The 21,303-nt window shown below is 40.2% G+C and overlaps 1 protein-coding gene across 1 annotated transcript in view; it reads left to right on the top strand.

Moving 5' to 3' along the window:
• The first annotated feature begins 1,386 nt into the window (after positions 1-1,386).
• The window catches only part of kirrel3a (kirre like nephrin family adhesion molecule 3a), a 54,154-nt gene continuing 34,237 nt past the window's right edge, over positions 1,387-21,303 (top strand). The window contains exons 1-3 of the mRNA XM_063014740.1: positions 1,387-1,465; positions 8,709-8,858; positions 13,873-14,022. Coding sequence (XP_062870810.1) covers positions 1,387-1,465; positions 8,709-8,858; positions 13,873-14,022 — 379 coding nt within the window. The remainder of the gene's footprint in view (positions 1,466-8,708; positions 8,859-13,872; positions 14,023-21,303) is intronic.

The raw sequence follows: 21,303 nt of genomic DNA on the forward strand, positions 1-21,303 counted from the left end.
TGACATCAGGCGTAGGTTGAAAAACATGTTCTAGGTCGTATTTAACTTTCCAATTCATCCCAAGCTCCTCCATGACCTGGCCAACAGACACAACTGGCCACGTCTGACTGAGGGAATGTTGGATGGGGATTCATTTGTTTGCCATTGTGGTGATATGATTGGGAATACAGGGGTAGAAGCAGAGTTTAGTTCTTTACCCCAGAACGCTGTAAGAAGTTCAGAGCTCCTGAGATGTGTGTTTTTTCTCATCAACGTGGGTCTTGGGAACCTGGGTTTGAGCATCAATCCTGGTCTTAGTCTTTGAAAAGTTCTGCTTGGTTTAGAGTGTCTGCATCAACAGAGGTTTCAAACCAGCTATGAAAAGAATACAGGGAGTAGACTGGCATCTCTACCAACCAACCAATGTACCTAGCTTTCTACCTACCTACCTAATTACCTACTAACCAACCAATGTACCCACCAACCAACCAAGTCAAAAGAGCATCCATGAGGTCAGGCTTATGTTGAAAAAGAAGGCCTGCGTTGTATTCAACCATCTAATTCATCCCAAAGGTGTTGTAATGAGTTAAGGGCCAGACCACTAAAGCTTCTCCATGACCTGGCCAGGCACTCAACAGACACAGAGAGGGAGTAGACTGACATCTCTACCAACCAACCAATGTACCTACCTACCTACCAACCTAACTACCAACCAACCAATGTACCTACCTACCTACTTACCAACCAATGTTAAGAGCCAGATCACTAAAACTCCTCCATGACCTGGCCAGGCACTCAAAAGACACAACTGAACACGTCTGACTGAAGGAAAGCCGGATGGGTATTTATTTGTTTGCCATTGTGGTGACATGATTGAGAATACAGAGTTAGGAGCAGAGTTTAGTTCTTTACCCCGGAATGCTGTCAATTTAGCACAACAGCGGTGTCTGAGAAGTTCAGAGCTCCTGAGGTGCATGTTTTTTTTTTTAATCAACGTGGGTCTTGGGGACCTGGGTTTGAGTGTCAGTCTTGGTCTTAGTCTTTGAAGAGTTTAGCTTGTTCTTAGAGTGTCTGAATCAAAACAGGTTTCAAACCAACTATGAAAAGCATACAGGGAGTAGACTGGCATCTCTAAATTGCTCTTAGGTGTATGTAGGCGAATGGGTAAGGTTTGGTTATCCTTAAAGTGTTTAGCACCCTGTCCAGGTTGATTTAGTCTTTACAGATGGTCCTGGAACCACCACAAGTCTGAGCAGGACAAAGTGATTACTGAAGATGGATTAATAAACAAAAGGAAGGCACAGTGGTGCAGTGGGTAGAGCTGGCACCTCACAACAAGTAGGGTCTGGAGTTTGATTGTGTGGGTTCCCTCCGGGTGCTCCGGTTGCCTCCCAAATGTCCAAATACATGCAGTCAGGCCAACTGGAGATTCTAATATCGTGTTTCCTGCCTTTTGCACAATTAATTGGACTCACCCTGACCCTGAGCAGAATAAAGCAGTGGTTAAACATAATGACTAAATGAATAAATATTATGAACAAACACTTTGGGGATAACAGGTACTTGGGGATAATCAGCACGTCTACTTGCAGCGTGACAGTGACTCGGACTGGAGTTTCTCTTGGACTGGAGAGAGTTTGAAGAAGCTTGGTGAAGGTTGGTAGAAAGAAAAAGACAGTGAATCATTGATGGGTACAGAACCACAATGCAAACCACCCACGTCATTTCTTACTGCGGTAGAAGAGACTCGAGCTTCAGTCAGTCTCCAGTCAGAGGAGGAGAGGAAAAAAAGCAAGAACTGCAAACTGTATAAACAATTCAGCAGCATCCTGAAGTGAAGAAGCTGTGGGGGTAATGAGAGACCAGATCAGTGACTCAGTCACAAATAGGAATCATTTTTGTATATGTTCTTTTGCTGTGAGTTCTTTTATAAATTAACTGTTGGAGATCTGATAATCTGATGGGTCATAATAAGTTCTAATGTTATTTAATGTTGCCGCAAGACCTCTTGATTCATTCAATAATTTGTTGACTGTTTTACCACCGCTTATCCAGTTCAGGGTCGCGGTGAGCCCGATTCACTTGGCAAAAGGTGGGAAACACTCCAGACAAGTCACCACTGCATCACATGGCAAACACACACACACACACACACACACACATCTTGGCCAATTTTAGTACCTCCAATTATCTTAACTGGATGTCTTTGGACTGTGGGATGAAACCGGAGCACCCAGAGGAAACTCTTGTAGATAACTCCACACAGAGAGGACCCAGACCAATCCACCTGGATGGTCGAATGATTGATGCTTAGAAGTAAACTTACACAACTGTGAATATTAATAAAATACTGCTTTCTTTATTGTTTGCAAGCAATTTTTTTTAAAGATTGGTACAATCTTTATTTATATATTATAAAGGCCTTGCTATTATCTGTAAAGGTTGCTGAAGTGGCAGTGAGGGCTCTCCTCATATCCTGTGTTACACAAACAAAACAAAAAAAACAGCCAGCATTTACAAACAGGAAGCAGGACGAAATGATTACCATTTATAATTCTCACCCTGATCTTGTTTCTCCTGCTTTGTTGCTCCTGTGTGGATGCAATTTAGAAAATTACAGAGCGTAATCAGAAATAATGCTACGTCTGAGCTAATAATGTACATATTGTACATGTTTATTCAGGTATTGCACTTTGATTAGTTTCTTTTATAACCAGAGTAGCAACACCAACATTTTTCTTCAGCTTATGATGAAACCACCAGCGCATGACGGAGTTCATCATCTCCACTGCACTCTAATCTTGCTCTCCGAATAGGAAACGTCTTTCCTCACCAATAGCTAACCAACAGTTTTCTTTGTCCGACTTTGCTGCTTCACCAGTTTGGTGGAATGTGTGTTGGTTACTGGTGATTGGTCATAATGGTAGTAAGACTGAGCTCATTTTCCACACCAATGAGTTCACTATATGTGAAAGTGAAAGCATGATGGGAAATACTGGGCATCTATCTCAGCTGTTGGTAAGAGTACTTTAGTATGTTTATTTACAGGTATATAAGTATTTTTATTCATATTAATGTAGGTAAATGATAAGTGGTATTATTACTTCTACAAACAAGTGTTAAGTCTTTATTTAGGGCCAGATACCAGCAGGTCTAAATTATAAATATACAGTGTATCACAAAAGTGAGTACACCCCTCACATTTCTGCAGATATTTAAGTATATCTTTTCATGGGACAACACTGACAAAATGACACTTTGACACAATGAAAAGTAGTCTGTGTGCAGCTTATATAACAGTGTAAATGTATTCTTCCCTCAAAATAACTCAATATACAGCCATTAATGTCTAAACCACCGGCAACAAAAGTGAGTACACCCCTAAGAGACTACACCCCTAAATGTCCAAATTGAGCACTGCTTGTCATTTTCTCTCCAAAATGTCATGTGATTTGTTATTGTTACTAGGTCTCAGGTGTGCATAGGGAGCAGGTGTGTTCAATTTAGTAGTACAGCTCTCACACTCTCTCATACTGGTCACTGAAAGTTCCAACATGGCACCTCATGGCAAAGAACTCTCTGAGGATCTTAAAAGACGAATTGTTGCGCTACATGAAGATGGCCAAGGCTACAAGAAGATTGCCAACACCCTGAAACTGAGCTGCAGCACAGTGGCCAAGATCATCCAGCGTTTTAAAAGAGCAGGGTCCACTCAGAACAGACCTCGCGTTGGTCGTCCAAAGAAGCTGAGTGCACGTGCTCAGCGTCACATCCAACTGCTGTCTTTGAAAGATAGGCGCAGGAGTGCTGTCAGCATTGCTGCAGAGATTGAAAAGGTGGGGGGTCAGCCTGTCAGTGCTCAGACCATACGCCGCACACTACATCAAATTGGTCTGCATGGCTGTCACCCCAGAAGGAAGCCTCTTCTGAAGTCTCTACACAAGAAAGCCCGCAAACAGTTTGCTGAAGACATGTCAACAAAGGACATGGATTACTGGAACCATGTCCTATGGTCTGATGAGACCAAGATTAATTTGTTTGGTTCAGATGGTCTCAAGCATGTGTGGCGGCAATCAGGTGAGGAGTACAAAGATAAGTGTGTCATGCCTACAGTCAAGCATGGTGGTGGGAATGCCATGGTCTGGGGCTGCATGAGTGCAGCAGGTGTTGGGGAGTTACATTTCATTGAGGGACACATGAACTCCAATATGTACTGTGAAATACTGAAGCAGAGCATGATCCCCTCCCTCCAGAAACTGGGTTGCAGGGCAGTGTTCCAGCATGATAATGACCCCAAACACACCTCTAAGACGACCACTGCTTTATTGAAGAGGCTGAGGGTAAAGGTGATGGACTGGCCAAGCATGTCTCCAGACCTAAACCCAATAGAACATCTTTGGGGCATCCTCAAGCGGAAGGTGGAGGAGTGCAAAGTCTCGAATATCCGCCAGCTCCGTGATGTCGTCATGGAGGAGTAGAAAAGCATTCCAGTGGCAACCTGTGAAGCTCTGGTAAACTCCATGCCCAGGAGAGTTAAGGCAGTTCTGGGAAATAATGGTGGCCACACAAAATATTGACACTTCAGGAACTTTCACTAAGGGGTGTACTCACTTTTGTTGCCGGTGGTTTAGACATTAATGGCTGTATATTGAGTTATTTTGAGGGAAGAATAAATTTACACTGTTATATAAGCTGCACACAGACTACTTTTCATTGTGTCAAAGTGTCATTTTGTCAGTGTTGTCCCATGAAAAGATATACTTAAATATCTGCAGAAATGTGAGGGGTGTACTCACTTTTGTGATACACTGTATATATATATATATATATATATATATATATATATATATATATAACCCAGGGTTTGAGCCTCAGTGGTGCTATCGGCCAGTCAGGCACAGACATGATTTTTCTCCAGATTTTTAGCACATCCAATTTTACCCAATTGCATTACCCCCACCCCGATTGAGGAGAGCGAACTGACTCACGCCCCCTACGACACGTGTGCAGTAGCCGACTGCATCTTTTCACCTGCACGACGCGAGTTGTGCACGGAGAGCCACACACTGATCAGCATTATTCCTCGACGCCATCAATCAGCCAGCAGAGCTCATAATTGCATCAGTTATGAGGAGTCCCTATTCGGCATTTCCCTTCCCTGGATGAACAACAGCCAAATGTTGTTCATATAGCTGCCCAGTCCAGCCAGATGGCAGAGCTGGGATTCGATACAATGTATTTGAAATCCCAGCTCTGGTGTGCTAGCGTATTTTACCTCTGCGCCACATGAGCAGCCCTGATTGTTATTATTATTCCAGTTATTATTGTAATCTGCAAAGAAGAGGTGCCAAAACCTAGTCTAGCCATTGGGATGTGTACTTGTCAGTGCACAATCAGTGCCTGTCCCAAGCCTGAATAAAAATAGGAGGGTTGTGTCAGGAAGAGCTAAGTATGGTACCCAGACCAGATCCACTGTGGCAGCCCCGAAATACAGGAGCAATCTCCAAGAATCAAACAGCTCTTCATGTCTGATCTCATTCTCTACTAGAGTTTTGCATATTGGTTGCAAGACTCAATTTAGAGATAAAAGTGATTTGTGCTTTTTTTCTTCTTCTATCCATTTGGCTTCCTTTAAAACTAGAGAGAATGCGATCAGACGGGGTCTAATGTCTCGTTCACGAAAGCGGGAGCAATTTTGCACTACACATTCCTGAAACACAGTAGCAATCTGTCTTGGATGGAGACGATCAGAAGAAGCCAGAGCGTTTCCTGCTCATTTTAATTCTGGAATTGATTCTCCAGCCTTATTAAATAAATAAAAAAAAGCATTGTAATATTGCATTATGCACATTTGATTTATTCAGACTGATTTTATTCCAGGTATCTCAGTGCAATTTAAATAATAATAATAATAATAATAATAAATAATAATACTAGTAACAATAATAATAATAATAATAACAAAACAACAATAATAATAACAAAACAACAATAATAATAAAAAATAATTAGTAATAGTAATAATAATAAATAATAATAATAGTAATCATAAATAATAATAATAGTAACAATAATAATACTAATAATAAATAATAATAATAGTAACAATAATAATAATAAATGTGTTGAAGCATGAACACTAATCTAAAATAATTTATCACAGATGGGTTTATGTTTGCATAAATTGTTGATTTTTTTTTTTATCTGAAACATTGAACTTCTACTGAAATGTCAAATTTACATCTATTTTATAAACTGTACCTGTATGGAACCACTAACTGGAACGTGACTTTTTTAATAGCTTGCTGCCAGAAACCAAGGTTGTAATTTAAGCACCTACTGAATTTTATTATTTTTTTCCCATTATTTAATGGCATCTGTCAAGCGTACAACTTCCAACCATTTGTGTTAAAAATGTATATTGACATTTTTGGCACTTAGCATACGCTTTTATCCAAAGCGACTTACAGTACTGTGACAGTATACAATCTAAGCAATTGAGTGTTAAGGGCCTTGCTCAAGGGCCCAACAGTGGCAACCTGGCAGTGGTGAGGCTTGAACCGGCAACCTTCTGATTACTGGATCAGTACCTTAACCACTAGGCTACAGCTGCCCTGTACATAGCTGCCCTGTATATAAAAATTATCATTTTTCCCTCATTATATCAGTAATAATTTTAATAAAACCTTGTTTATCTGTCTGGATGCTGAAAACAGAAGGATACAACCCCAAACACATTTTTGAACAAAACACTTCTCATTAGTGATTATTACTGATGATCGCTGGTGACTTCTTACTTTTCTGTGCCCATATTAATAAGGATACTTTGATTTCATTACTCAGTACATAAAACAGTGTTCAGACAAAATCCCCAAACAATTTCCTAACACTCAAAACAAAAACTATTAAAATTAAATAATAATTAAAATAATAAAAGGTGCTGGAACACAGGTGACACTGTCCACAGTCAAAAAAGCTTTATTATTATTACTGTTTCTTATTCTTCATATGCTCAAAAAGTATATGTTTAAACAATATCACTATCAAGCAAGCCTGACCAGAGTAACAACAAGAGCTGGACAGAGTCTGCCTGACCTTTGTTTATCTTAAGATCAGTGTGGGTAGATACTCTCACAGCAGTATGATCCATCTGTCAAAAAAAGCCAGTACATAACCTCAGCCCAAGCTGATACAGTCTTAAGAAAAAGTCTGGACACCCATTGATCACTATCCATGTTCTGTTGATTTTCTTGGTAAGAATAAGTTCAGTATAAGTAACAAACCATCTACAGGAAACAAACTTCTGCACATTTTAATGCAGTCACTGTTTTTGCTGAATGTAATTTGTTGGGAAAAATGTGAGCGTAAATTGTCAGGTCAAACTTACTTGAACCCTCTGTAAGAATGTCATATACAAGATCATAACAACCGATGTCAGGTATTGTAACAAATGTCATATATTATGTATTTATTTATGTAGTCATTTATATACATACACTGATCAGCTGTAACATAAAAACCACCCCCTTGTTTCTACACTCACTGTCCATTTTATCAGCTCCACTTACCATATAGAAGCACTTTGTAGTTCTACAATTACTGACTGTAGTCCATTTGTATCTCTCCATGCTTTGTTAGCCCTCTTTCATTCTCTTCTTCAATGGTCAGGACTCTCCCAGGACCATCACAGAGCAGGTATTATTTGGGTGGTGGATCATTCCCAGCACTGCAGTGACACTGACATGGTGGTGGTGTGTTAGTGTGTGTTGTGCTGGTATGAGTGGATAAGACACAGCAGCGCTGATGGGGTTTTTAAATACCTCACTGTCAATGCTGGACTGAGAATATGCCACCAACCAAGGTCTAGAAGATGACCAACTCAAACAGCAGCAATAGATGAGTGATCGTCTATGACTTTACATCTACAAGGTGGACCAATTAGGTAGGAGTGTTTAATAGAGTGGACAGTGAGTGGACACGATATTTAAGAACTCCAGCAGCGCTGCTGTGTCTGATCCACCCATACCAGCACAACACACACCAACACACCAGCACCATGTCAGTGTCACTGCAGTGCTGAGAATGATCAACCACCTAAATTATACCTGCTCTGTAGTGGTCCTGTGGGGGTCCTGACCATTGAAGAACAGCATTAAAGGGGCTAACAAAGCATGTAGAGAAACAGATGGACTACAGTCAGTAATTGTAGAAGTACAAGGTGCTTCTATATGGTAAGTGGAGATGATAAAATGGACAATGTGTGTAGAAACAAGGAGTTAGTTTTAATGTTATGCCATATGTATGTTTTATTTATTTATTTATGTGTATGTATAAATTTATGTATGTATGTTTGTATGTATGTATATATTTACTTGTGATATGTATAACTGGCTTAAAAGCTGTCATGATTATCAGTACTGGTTTGGAGTGTTTTAAATGGCAACTGTTTTTTTCACAGCAGCCTCAGAAAACCATATTAATTTTTTGGGGGTCTGACTTTATGCACATTCTATACCCCTGTTAGCAGTGGGTCTGGTAACTTTCACACAGTCAGCACCTGAGCTTGCTTAAAAGTGAACCAGAGCTTAGTACTTGGAACCACACCCAGGCTTGAACACTTACATAAAGCTGTTCTCATACTGATTAGTACCAAACTGGTGTCCGGAACATAACTGGAACAGTGTATTTAATGATCATGTCTGATCACGGTGTTGTTCTTTGTGTTACAGGATGGAGTGCAGTGTTTGTGCAGCAGCCACATGACATGGTGGTGGTAGCAGGGCAGCCTGTAACCTTACCCTGTACCATCACTGGTTATCATGGCATGGTGTTGTGGGTCAAAGACGGCCTGGCTCTCGGAGTCAATCGTGACATGTCAGGTAGGTGAACAGTTTTATTTTCTGGAGTTTTGGGGACAAGCCTGTTGCTGCTTCTCTCTTCTACACTTACTAAAGGTTTAAAACCTCCAGGATGGATCATGTGCTGGTATTACATGAAAAAAAGAAAAACTAAGAATCTAACAATAGTAAAGCAATTTCACACCGTTCAGGCATTTTTAATTATCGCTGGAACAACTGCTGAACTCCATCATGATTTCTAATTTGGAAATGTAATGAATCATTTTTAAACCAATTCAACAATTATTTAGTGTAGCATGAAGTGTGACTTGAACACGCTGCCATGTACTGGTCTATAGTGCAGCCAGAGGGCTTATTCATTTAAAACTATTATATTCATTCATTAGGTTGTATTTTACTAATCACTCATAATCACGTTATATCTCACACTGTTATGAATCACACTGCTATCTATCACTCTGTATCTCACTGTTATATATCTCTCTGTATCACACTGTTATCTATCACTCTGTATCACACCACTCTGTATCTCACTGTTATATATCTCTCTGTATCACACTGTTATCTATCACTCTGTATCACACCACTCTGTATCACACTGTTATATATTACTCTGTATCAAACCTTTATATATCACACTATATTACATGGTTATATATCACTCTGTATCATACCACCCTGTATCATTCCAGCCTGTATCACACTGTTATATATCACTCTGTATCACACTGTTATATATCACTCTGTATCATACCACCCTGTATCATTCCAGCCTGTATCTCACTGTTATATATCACTCTGTATCACACTGTTATCTATCACTCTGTATCACACCACTCTGTATCACACTGTTATATATTACTCTGTATCAAACCTTTATATATCACACTATATTACATGGTTATATATCACTCTGTATCATACCACCCTGTATCATTCCAGCCTGTATCACACTGTTATATATCACTCTGTATCACACTGTTATATATCACTCTGTATCATACCACCCTGTATCATACCATCCTGTATCACACTGTTATATATCACTCTGCATCACACTGTTATATATCACTCTGTATCATACCACCCTGTATCATACCATCCTGTATCACACTGTTATATATCACTCTGTATCACACTGTTATATATCACTCTGTATCATACCACTCTGTATCATACCATCCTGTATCACACTGTTATATATCACTCTGTATCACACTGTTATATATCACTCTGTATCATTCCACTCTGTATCACACTGTTATATATCACTCTGTATCATACCACCCTGTATCATACCATCCTGTATCACACTGTTATATACCACTCTGTATCATACCACTCTGTCACACCATTATATATCACTCTGTTTTATACCACTCTGTATCACACTGTTATATATCACTCTGTATCATACCACTCTGTATTACACTGTAATCTATCACTCTGTTATATATCACTCCGTATCACACTGTTATATTTCACTCTGTATCACACTGTTATATATCATATATATGTATCATACCACCCTTTACTACCCTGTATAATATCTGTTCCACTTTGTATCACCCTGTGTCATATTTCTCTGTCACTCTATATCATGTCACTTTGTTTCTCTGTAATATTTCAGTCTGTTTTTATCTTGTAGCACTTTATATTCTTGTCGCAGAAATGTTACGCTGAACCAAAACATAAAGTTTGCTCAGCAGCTGCTCAGCAGCCTCCTGTACTGTGAAATAAACATATAAATTTCTGTGTCCAATCAATAGAGAACTGAAGAAAGAGTGTAACAGTAGCATTGTTCAGTCTGAAAAAATCGTGAGACAGGGTGGAACGATATAAACAGGAACAAGGACCAGAGTGACCATGTTCTTATCTGTGCTGATGTGTCATCTGATCACAAAAACCTCATTCAGAGGACTTTTTATTTGTCCATGCAGCCAGCAACAAACCTCATTTAGGCTTTGTGGTGTGAAATTTTAATGCAGCAGCCTCTAAGCTCTGGGCATTGGTATTGACACACGTGTTCCAGCATTTTCTAATTTGTGGTGCCTTAGATAATTTGGGAAAAAGAATTCTCTCAGGGCCACTCAGGTGGCGCAGCGGTAAAAAGACGCGCTGCAACCAGAGCTGGATTCTGAGTACGTGGTATCAAATCCAGCTTTGCTTCACCGGTTCGAAGCTGAGTGGCTGTATGAGCAACGATTGGCCGGTTGCTCATATGGGGGGGAGGTGGGACAAAGAACCGGATGTGGGTCTCTCTCTGTCAGAATGCGATTACGTTCTCTGCCGGCTGTTTAGAGGCGCTTGCACAAGAGATGAGGGAGAGTGCCCTTAGGGTGTGTCTCTCCGCATGCAACGCTAGGTGGAAGCCAAACTCATCAATGTGTGGGTGGCAAAGATGCATCTGGCTGCTGCTCATGTTTCGGAGCGGATATGGGTTAGCTTCGATCTCCTCTGTCAGGGCAGGGTTCGGCATAGACAGAGAGGAAGCACGATGCAAATTGAACAATTGGATGTGCTAAAGGGGGAGAAAAAGAGAAAAAAAAAATAAAATAAAAAAATCTCTGAGGAAGAAGTGACAGTTCTATTTCGTATTTAGATTCAGATCAGATTGTTTTTTTTATTTTATTATTATTTTTTTATGCATTTTCTCCCGTTTTTCTCCCCATTTTTAGCGCATCCAATTTTTACCCGATTGTGTTATGCTTACTCTCTACTGGTGCTGACCCCCACCCCTGATTGAGGAGAGCAAACTGACACATGACCCCTCCGACACATGAGCAGTACCCGACTGCATCTTTCCACCTGCACGAGGCGAGTTCGTATACGGATCGGCCTTGTGCACGGAGAGCCACACCCTGATCAGCATTATCTCTCTACTCTGTACAGGGCACCATCAGTCAGCCAGCAGAGGTCGTACGTTGTTCATTTAGCCGTCCAGTCCAGCCGGATGGCAGAGCTGAGATTTGATATAATGTGTTCGAAATCCCAGCTTTGGTGTGCTAGCGTATTTCACCACTACACCACCTGAGCAGCTAGATTGTTTTTTTATTTAACCATGGACCACTGACCTATAGGTCAAACCAGTCTTATTTATCTGAGCACAGAGAAGTCACCAGCTGTGTATGTTTTAACCACTAATAGCAAATTAGAAGAAATGTATCAAAGTTAAAAACAGACTATTCAGTGTAACGTCTCATCCCAGTTCACCCTTGAAACTTTTGAGTTGCTATTTACTGAAATTAGACATTCATTTTTATACCTAAAAGCCATTAAAAGTGTTTGCGATTCTTAAAGCTTCAGTGAGTTTTGCTCCTAAAGCCATTCGAAATAAACATGATTCATCACAGAATCGCTCGGTAAATTTCTCTTTTTATATCTGACTTCATCTTTCAACACACTTTCATTCATCTATTCATCGCTTTGATCAGCCTTCATTTACCCGAGTACCATCCCGGTTTCTCTTCAACCACATTACATTCGGAGCCTCACATGTAATAAGGTCATTACTCTGTTGATCCACGTCCTTCAAGCCAATTTTCTTCAGGATTTTACAGACTAGACACATTCTATATTTTGCTTCTGAGTAAAATATGATCACAGACTTGAGACTCGAGCTGATTTCCTGCATCAGTGCTTTTTAAATACGGAGCCCCGGGACAGCAAATGATAAGAGCAAACTCCATCGACTTTAGATGAGACCGTCAGCAAAACCCAAAGCTAATGGGATGTTATCAGCGCTTACTCCTCATTTCCACTGAATTAGCATGAATCAATGACCTATAATCCATCCTACAAACCTTTTTTTCCTTATCTAATCTCAACAAGAAGCTATTTTCACATGGGCACGTCTGCTGTGAGACCTGATTGGATGGTTTTGCATTGGTGACATTTATCTGAGTAATCTGAGTCCGTAGAGCGTTGGATTGCTTCATCATCATCTGTTAACTTTTAACTAAACTTTAGATTCACATCAAGCCATAATAATAATAATAATAATAATAATAATAATAATAATAATAACAAAACGACAATAATAATAATAATATATATTTTTTCTTCTTTTTCTCCAATTTTCGCCCCTAATCTAGTCGTATCCAATTACCCTGATTGCGTAACGCTTTGCGTCCACTGATACAGCCCTCCATCGCTAACCGAGAAGCTTTGCAACTGTCACACGCCCCTTCCGACACGTGATCAGTACCAACTGCCTCTTTTCACCTGCACGAGGCGAGTTCATATGCGGACCAGCCTTGTGCACAGAGAGCCACACCCAACTCAGCCACCAGAGGTCATAATTGCACCAGTTATGAGGAACCCTTTTCCTCCTATAAGACATAGCCAATCATGTCTGTGTGGCTGGCTGGCTGGCTGGCTGGCGGGCTGATGGATGGATGGATGGATGGATGGATGGATGGATGGATGGATGGATGGATGGATGGATGGATGGATGGATGGATGGATGGATAGATAGATAGATAGATAGATAGATAGATAGATAGATAGATAGATAGATAGATAGATAGATAGATAGATAGATAGATAGTTAGATAGATAGTTAGATAGATACTTTATTGATCCCGAAGGAAATTAAGGAAGATGGTAGATGGTACACGCAGTGTACTCGCAATGATAGCAGTGGTGGTGGGTTAGTGTAATAGACCTATAACTATGTCTGTTCAGGAGGGAAGGGGATTTGGATGTGCATTTGGTAGTTCGTTCTCAGTGTTGGTCCCAAACCCGGATAAAATAAAAAAAGGTTGCATTAGGAAGGGCATCTAGCATAACAAACTGTACAAAATCAGGTATGCAGACCAGGTGGATCTGCTGAGGCGACTACTAAAAAAAGGAGCATATTATATTGCTAAACTTTACATTATTTTGTTGGTTATCTACAAAGATGTTTAAAATGAATCTAGATCAATTGCTTGCTTTGTTTTATGTATTTTTGTGTCAAATATTGTAGTATTTGATTAACTTACAAACACTGTATGCTTTAACAAATCTCCTTTTTTTGTCTTTTGTTTACCAGGCTATCCACGCTACGATGTAGTGGGTGACCACAGCAAAGGCGAATACCATCTTCTGATCCAGAGGGTTGATCTAGCTGACGATGGAAGCTTTGAATGTCAGGGCATCCAGGCTGGCATCAGGTCACGACCTGCTCGGCTCACTGTTCTGGGTCAGTTCACAATGCCTTATCAAAAATATACATTATTTTAAAAGAAGTGGTTCAGGTCAAAGAATAGAGGAGTCACTGTAAGAGAGGAATAAAACATACTACCCAAAATACCCTTGGTGTGGAGGGCCTTTATAAGGTCTACATTTAAGATATACATATGAAACTTTATTATTCTTAGTGATTTCCTCACTCTAATACAAACAGGCAACAGACTATTTATCAGATAAGCCTTTATTTAAGTAAAGATGTGGGTTGTGAGCCACGTTCCATTGACAATAACAGTGGTCCTAGCTAGAAGAAGTCCATTCCAAAATTTGGTTATCAGTACATAAAAGAGCTTCTATGCTTGTTTTCCTTGAGTCAAGTAAAGGTGACGCAGTGGTAAAATATGCTAGCACACAAAAGCTGGGATTTCGAATACATCGTATTAAATCTCAGCTCTGCCATCCGACTGGGCTGGGCGGCTATATGAACAATGTTTGGCTGTTGTTCATCCAGGGAGGGAACCGGATAGGGACCTCATAACTGATGCAATTACGACCTCTGCTGAGGAATAATGCTGATCAGGGTGTGGCTATCTGTACACAAAGCTGATTTGCATATGAACTTGCCTCATGCAGGTGAAAAGATGCAGTCGGCTACTGCACCTGTGTCGGAGGGGGCATGTGTCAGTTCGCTCTCCTTAATCGGGGCGGGGGTCAGCACCAGTAGAGAGGAAGCATAATGCAATTGGGTAAGAATTGGAACCGCATATCCCAGCTCATTTGAAATCTGGGGTCAGAGCGCAGGGTCAGCCATTGTACGGCCCCCTGGAGCCAAGAGAGTTAAGGGCCTTGATCAAGGGCCCAACAGTGGCTGCATGGGAGAGTCAGGATTCAAACTTTTAACCGGTCAATTGATTGGACAAAGCTCTACACACTAGCACTACAAACCAGACAGGGCGCTGCATTTTGAATGATTTGCTGGTGGTCTGTTATTGCATATAAGGACGATGATCCAGAGGCAATATGCTGTAGTCCAGTTTCAAGATGACAGTAGGCTGAACCAGCAGCTAAGGGGTCTCAGTGGACATGGACAGGTTAGTGACATGAGCGAAAAGTGATAGTGGGTTCTCCAGAGGTACCCAAGGGTCTACTCTAGGGTGATGGTACAAACCTAACACAAGTCCTGCTAACTTATAGCTTTATATAACTGGGTGTTGGAGGAAACAATAGTCCCTTAGGGACCAAAGGGCATCAAGAGGTTAATATGTATAAAGTAAAGAAGACCAAGTCAAGAACCCTGATTTCACAAGTGTATTTCTGTAAAGTCTAAAGAGATGGTGTGGGTTGTTGGAACATAAATTTTAAGAGGTCTAAATAACAGCAAATTTTTAGCAACCTAGCATGGGATGTGAATGCTTAAATGAGCAACCATTATTTCTATGCTTCAGCTAACCATCTTTAGTAAAAGACCTCTGATATCTTTTCCATCTCTAGTGAATCTTGGTCAATGAGACTATGATGTAAATACCCACCTCTTAGCAGCAAAAGGAGCCTCATTATCATTATTGATTGCTCCTGCTTGTTAAAACCATGATAGATTTCAGGGTATCAGTTCATTATTCTGCTCGCCAGCACCAGCGGTCCAGCCAAGCAATCTGAATCCTGTTACTTAGAGGAAAGTAAAGATGCCGGCAATTGCAGCTCCATTAATATGATTAATTATAGATGGGGAAGCAAGCATTTGTTTTTAATCCCTTACTTCTTTATGTTTTATTTTGGGCTAGCCCTTTGGCAGGAAAGACAAATCCTTAGCTTCACTAGTCATTGCCATTAGCTTAATATTAATTCCACCTAGACTGACTGAACTTCTGTAAAGTTTTATCTAAAGTTGTGAGACTCTCTGTAGTCCTTTGTCTTTATTTTGTCCGTATGGTAAGAAACTCATTATTCAGCTGCTGGTTTAATACCAAATGAAGTCACATTCCAGTCCTGAGCTTTTACTTAGTCCTGTGATTTTATTAGCTTCATAAAGAGTTTAGTAATTAGCAAACAAGTTTTAGGCATTGAGGACTGCAGCTCACTCAAGACTTAAGGCTGGTTTATACACCGATGAAGCATGACATTATGACCACCTTCCTAACTGACTGGTCTGCGGCTATGCAGCCCCACAGGCAACAAGCTACAGTAGCTCATCTGTTGGATCGGACCACACGGGCCAACCTTCGCTCCCCACGTGCATCAATGAGCCTTGGCCGCCCATGACCCTGTCGCCGGTTTACCACTGTTTCTTCCATGGACCACTACAAACTGGGAGCACCCCACAAGATCTGCACACATCTAACACATCAACTTTGAGGGTAAAATGTTCACTTGCTGCCTAATATATCCCACCCACTAACAGGTGCCGTGATGAAGAGATAATCAGTGTTATTCACTTCACCTGTCAGTGCTCATACTGTTATAATGTTATGCCTGGTCGTTGTACGTCTAAACAGACACTCTAATAATTGCCTTAATGATTTTCATAATGGGCTGATAGTTTGCCATTTAATAGGCTGATCGCAGGCATGTGGAACTGAAAGACTGATTTTCAACAAGAGTTCTTGGTGCCATCGTTGTTGCCTTGGAGATCAATGTGTTAACAGCTCTGCTTATCAGTTGTTATGTGTATTGTGGGTTTAAACAAATGTACATTGGCATACTTGAATGGATTCCAAAACTGAAACAAAAACAGAGCCTCTGCAGTAGTTCTGGCCCGCAGCTTACCTCAGGATCCAGACGCCACGTCTGACTGTCTGAAAGCCAAAGAACAGGAGGAGACGTAGCTGGACCCAAGGTCCACTCAGATGTTACATATAACAGATATGAAATCGTATTTCTGATAAATGTTTTCTAATATGTCTAGACATGTGAAGTTTACCTTTAACATTATTAATGTATCTTATATCTGAATAAATAACAGATATAGTGACATTTTTAGTAGCATTCTTGTAGGGAATTATTTATTATATTGGCTTAAAAGCTGAACAGAACGAATAAATGCTTCAATAGTTTATTTTTTTCTTTGTACTCTTAATGTACACTGGAGGCCAAAGCTAACAATGACTATCAGTATAAGTGGTTTTATTTAGGGGTTTCTTTGACTTAATACAATGTTTTATGTCATGAATCTTAAACCTTAAAGCTTTGCAAAAACTACCAAGGAAAATAAAGTTGTGCTGTATTTCGTGGACTTTCCTCCAGAGTCTACCTACCTAAATTATATCCAGAATTAATGGAGGAATTAAAGACAGAGAAAGTCATCATTAGACGCTCTTTAGAATGTTGTTATGAATGAAATGATTCAGAGATAACATGAATTGACACATTTAGCACACTTGTAGGGTCCATAACAGCTGGTATTTCAGTATTCATCAATGAATGATAATAAAAAATAAAAATAAATAAATATATAAATAAAAATAAAATAATAATAAATATACTCAGATCGTTTCTACACTCACTGTCCATTTTACCACCTCCACTTACCATATAGAAGCACTTTGTAGTTCTACAATTACTGACTGTAGTCCATCTGTTTCTCTGCATGCTTTGTTAGCCCCCTTTCATGCTGTTCTTCAATGGCCAGGACCCCCACAGGACCACTACAGAGTAGGTATTATTTGGGTGGTGGATCATTCTCAGAACTGCAGTAACACTGACATGGTGCTGGTGTGTTAGTGTGTGTTGTGCTGGTATGAGTGGATAAGACACAGCAATGCTGATGGAGTTTTTAAACACCTCACTGTCACATCCAGCCAACAGCACCCCGTGGGCAGCGTCCTGTGACCACTGATGAAGGTCTAGAAGATGACCAACTCAAACAGCAGCAATAGATGAGCGATCGTCTCTGACTTTACATCTACAAGGTGAAGTTACATCTAGGAGTGTCTAATCTAGTAGTCTGATCCACTCATACGAGCACAACACACACTAACACACCACCACCATGCCAGTGTCACTGCAGTGCTGAGAATGATCCACCACCTAAATAATACCTGCACTGTGGTGGTCCTGTGGGGGTCCTGACCATTGAAGAACAGGGTGAACGCAGGTATTGTATGCAGAGAAACAGATGTACTACAGTCAGTAATTGCAGAACTACAAAGTGCTTCCATATGGAAGTGGAGCTGATAAAATGGACAGTGAGTGTAGAAACAAGGAGGTATGTATATATATACAGTATATCCCCAGTCCTTTACAGCTTCGACATCTTTGTCTCTTCCGTCAGCATCATGTCCATCTGCCGCTTAAGCTCGCCTACTGTGCCATTCTGAAAACTTGCCAGCATTGTTTTTCTTCTGGCAGCAGTCTAACCCACTTCTGACACCAGTATGAGGGGGTTGGATAGAAAGAGAAAAGGTCTAATAACTTTATTAAGATGACAGTGAAACTCATCAGACTTATTGAAAGCAACTGTACAGTACTCAGTGGTGTATTCTTATAGAAAGCTTTACTGTGTATTGAGGATCACACTATGAATTATGTGTTCCTCCACTCTAATGCTTACTCCACTCTTTTTCTACTGAGAAAAAAAACACCCCAAATGTATGACTTTTAAGAAATAGCTGGTAATTCTCTAATGCATTACTTATAAGGTATAAACCATGGTTTATATTTTCTGTTTACTGACTAGCATTATGTTCATAAATATTAATTGCACATTTTACAATGCCAACACAGAGTAGCCTCCCGGCCATTCCCAACCGGCTGGACTTAGCTGCCCTGCTTGATTGCTATTTGAACCTTGATCCTCAGAGCCGAAGCTGAAGAGGATCCGAGTAGTCTGGAGGAGAACTGAGTAGGCTGGCCTGCTGAATAGAGTAAGCATAGATAATGAATAAGACATGAGCCGGTGCAGGTACATGATCTTCAATGGGGTCTCTTAAGGCTAATTTAATCCATTCTAGTTAAAATGCGAGGCAGGCATCAATAGAAATCTCAAAGGCTCTGAAGATCACTATTGCTTATAAGTGGTATCAGATCAGGGAAAGGCAACTGAGTTTTGGAAAGCACCTAGCCTTGATTGCAGGGTGATTATCAAAAGCTGAGGATCAATATCAGGTTTAATGTAGCTATTCCCATTGAATTAAAATTCATAGTCTGTAGTTTGTGCATATAGTTGAACTTAAAAGTTTACACATACTCATAAGGTACTTGACCACAATATGGCCAAAAGTATGACAACACCAAACAATCAGACCAAAAATGTCTGTTCAATAAAGCTTCAAGTGAAGTATATACAACCCCAAATCAGAAAAAGTAGGGACAGTATGGAAAATGCAAATAATATAAAAATAGTGGTCCTTACATTTACTTTGACTTTTATTTGATTGCAGACAGTTTGAACCCAAGATATTTCATGTTATATCTGCTCAACTTAATTTAATTTATTAATACACATCTATTCCTGCATTTCAGGCCTGCAACACTTTCCAAAAAAAGTTAAAATGGGGGCAATTGAGGGCTGGTAATGAGGTGAAAAAACTAAACAATAATGTGATTCCAAACAGGTGATATCAACAGGTGATTGTAATCATGGTTTGGTACAAAAGTAGCATCCAGGAAAGGCTGAGTCTTTGATGAGACAAGAGGATCAGAGGATCTCCAATATGTCTACAAATGAATGATTGAAATGTTTAAAAACAATGAACCTCAAAGAAATATTGGAAGGGATTTGCATATTTCTCCCTCTACAGTGCATAATATCATTAAACCATTCAAGGAATCAGGAGGAATTTCAGTGTATAAAGGCCAAGGGCACAAGCTTAGGCTGAACGTCTGTGATCTTTGATCCCTCAGACGACACTGCATCAAGAACCACCGCTCAACAATAGCTGATATAACCACATGGGTGAGGGATTAGTTTGGCAAACCTTTGTCAGGCACTACATTACAGAGTTGCATGCACAAATTCCACTTAGAACTTTACTGTGCAAAAAAGAAGCCTTATGTTAACCATGTCCAGAAGCGGCGTCGACTTCTCTGGGCTCAGAGGCGTCTAGGATGGACCATCACACAGTGGAAACGTGTATTGTGGTCAGATGAATCAGCATTCCAGGTCTTTTTTTGGAAAAAATAAACGCTGTGTGCTCCGAACCAAAGACGAAAATGACCATCCAGACTGTCATCAGTAACAAGTCCAAAAGCCAGGGTCTGTGATGGTATGGGGCTGTGTCAGTGCCCTTGGCAAATGTAATTTACACTTCTGTGATAGCAGCATTAATGCAGAAAAGTACATTGAGATCTTAGAGCAACATATGCTGCCTTCAAGACGTCATCTTTTCCAGGGACGTTCATGTATTTTTCAACGAGACAATGCAAAACCACATGCTGCACACATTACAAAGGCATGGCTGTGGAAGAAGAGGGTACGAGTACTGGACTGGTCTGCCTGCAGTCCTGTCCTGTCCCCAATAGAGAATGTGTGGAGAATTTTAAAACGAAACATGCGACAACGACGACCCCGTACTGTTGCACATCTTAAGATGTGTTTGCAGGAAGAATGGGACAAAATAAAAGCTGAAACATTAAATCAGTGTGGTGAAAAGGAATGGCAACATTACAAAGTGGTAAATGCTTTACTGTCCCAACTTTTTTTGAAATGTGTTGCAGGCCTGAAATGAGGGAATGGATGTTTATTAATAAATGAAATGAAGTTGAGCAGATAAAACATGAAATCTCACGTTCATCCTGTCTGATTTGGGGTTGTAATTGCAGATTTCAGTTTTTATTGCATTTTTAGTGTCTCGAAATGGAGTTTGCATGTTAGTCAGTAAAAACCCTTTATTAACTGATCAAATTCAGACATCCTTAGCTTGGCTCTTGGCTCTTTCAACTTCTTTCTGTATTTACTTCTATTCTCTGCTACATCTACCCTCCTTCCAATCTGATTACTGATTAGTGCTTTGTCTTGGATGGAACAATCACATCTCTTTAATTGGCCTCATGAATGCAGCTGTGACTGTGGTTTATTTTGCTCTAAAAGAGGACTAATTGCTGATGGTTGTGTGCCCTCTTTGCCACTTCTTCCTGCTATCTGCACATCTAAAACTGGCCTCAGGTACATTCAGATAAGTCACAAAATTTCCCCTGCGCCTCCTTCTTCTCTTTTTTTCTCCTTTTTTTTCTTTTCTTCCCTGAAATGAAATTGCTCCATTTTTCTTCATTCTTCTTCCTTTTGCCTTGCTGCCACAGACTGATCAAGTCAGGGATACATCCCAAGGGTCTCATGTATCAAGAGGATGGCCAGAAAAGT

This window comes from Trichomycterus rosablanca, chromosome 18 (genome assembly GCF_030014385.1).
Source record: "Trichomycterus rosablanca isolate fTriRos1 chromosome 18, fTriRos1.hap1, whole genome shotgun sequence".
Taxonomy (NCBI): Eukaryota; Metazoa; Chordata; class Actinopteri; order Siluriformes; family Trichomycteridae; genus Trichomycterus; species Trichomycterus rosablanca.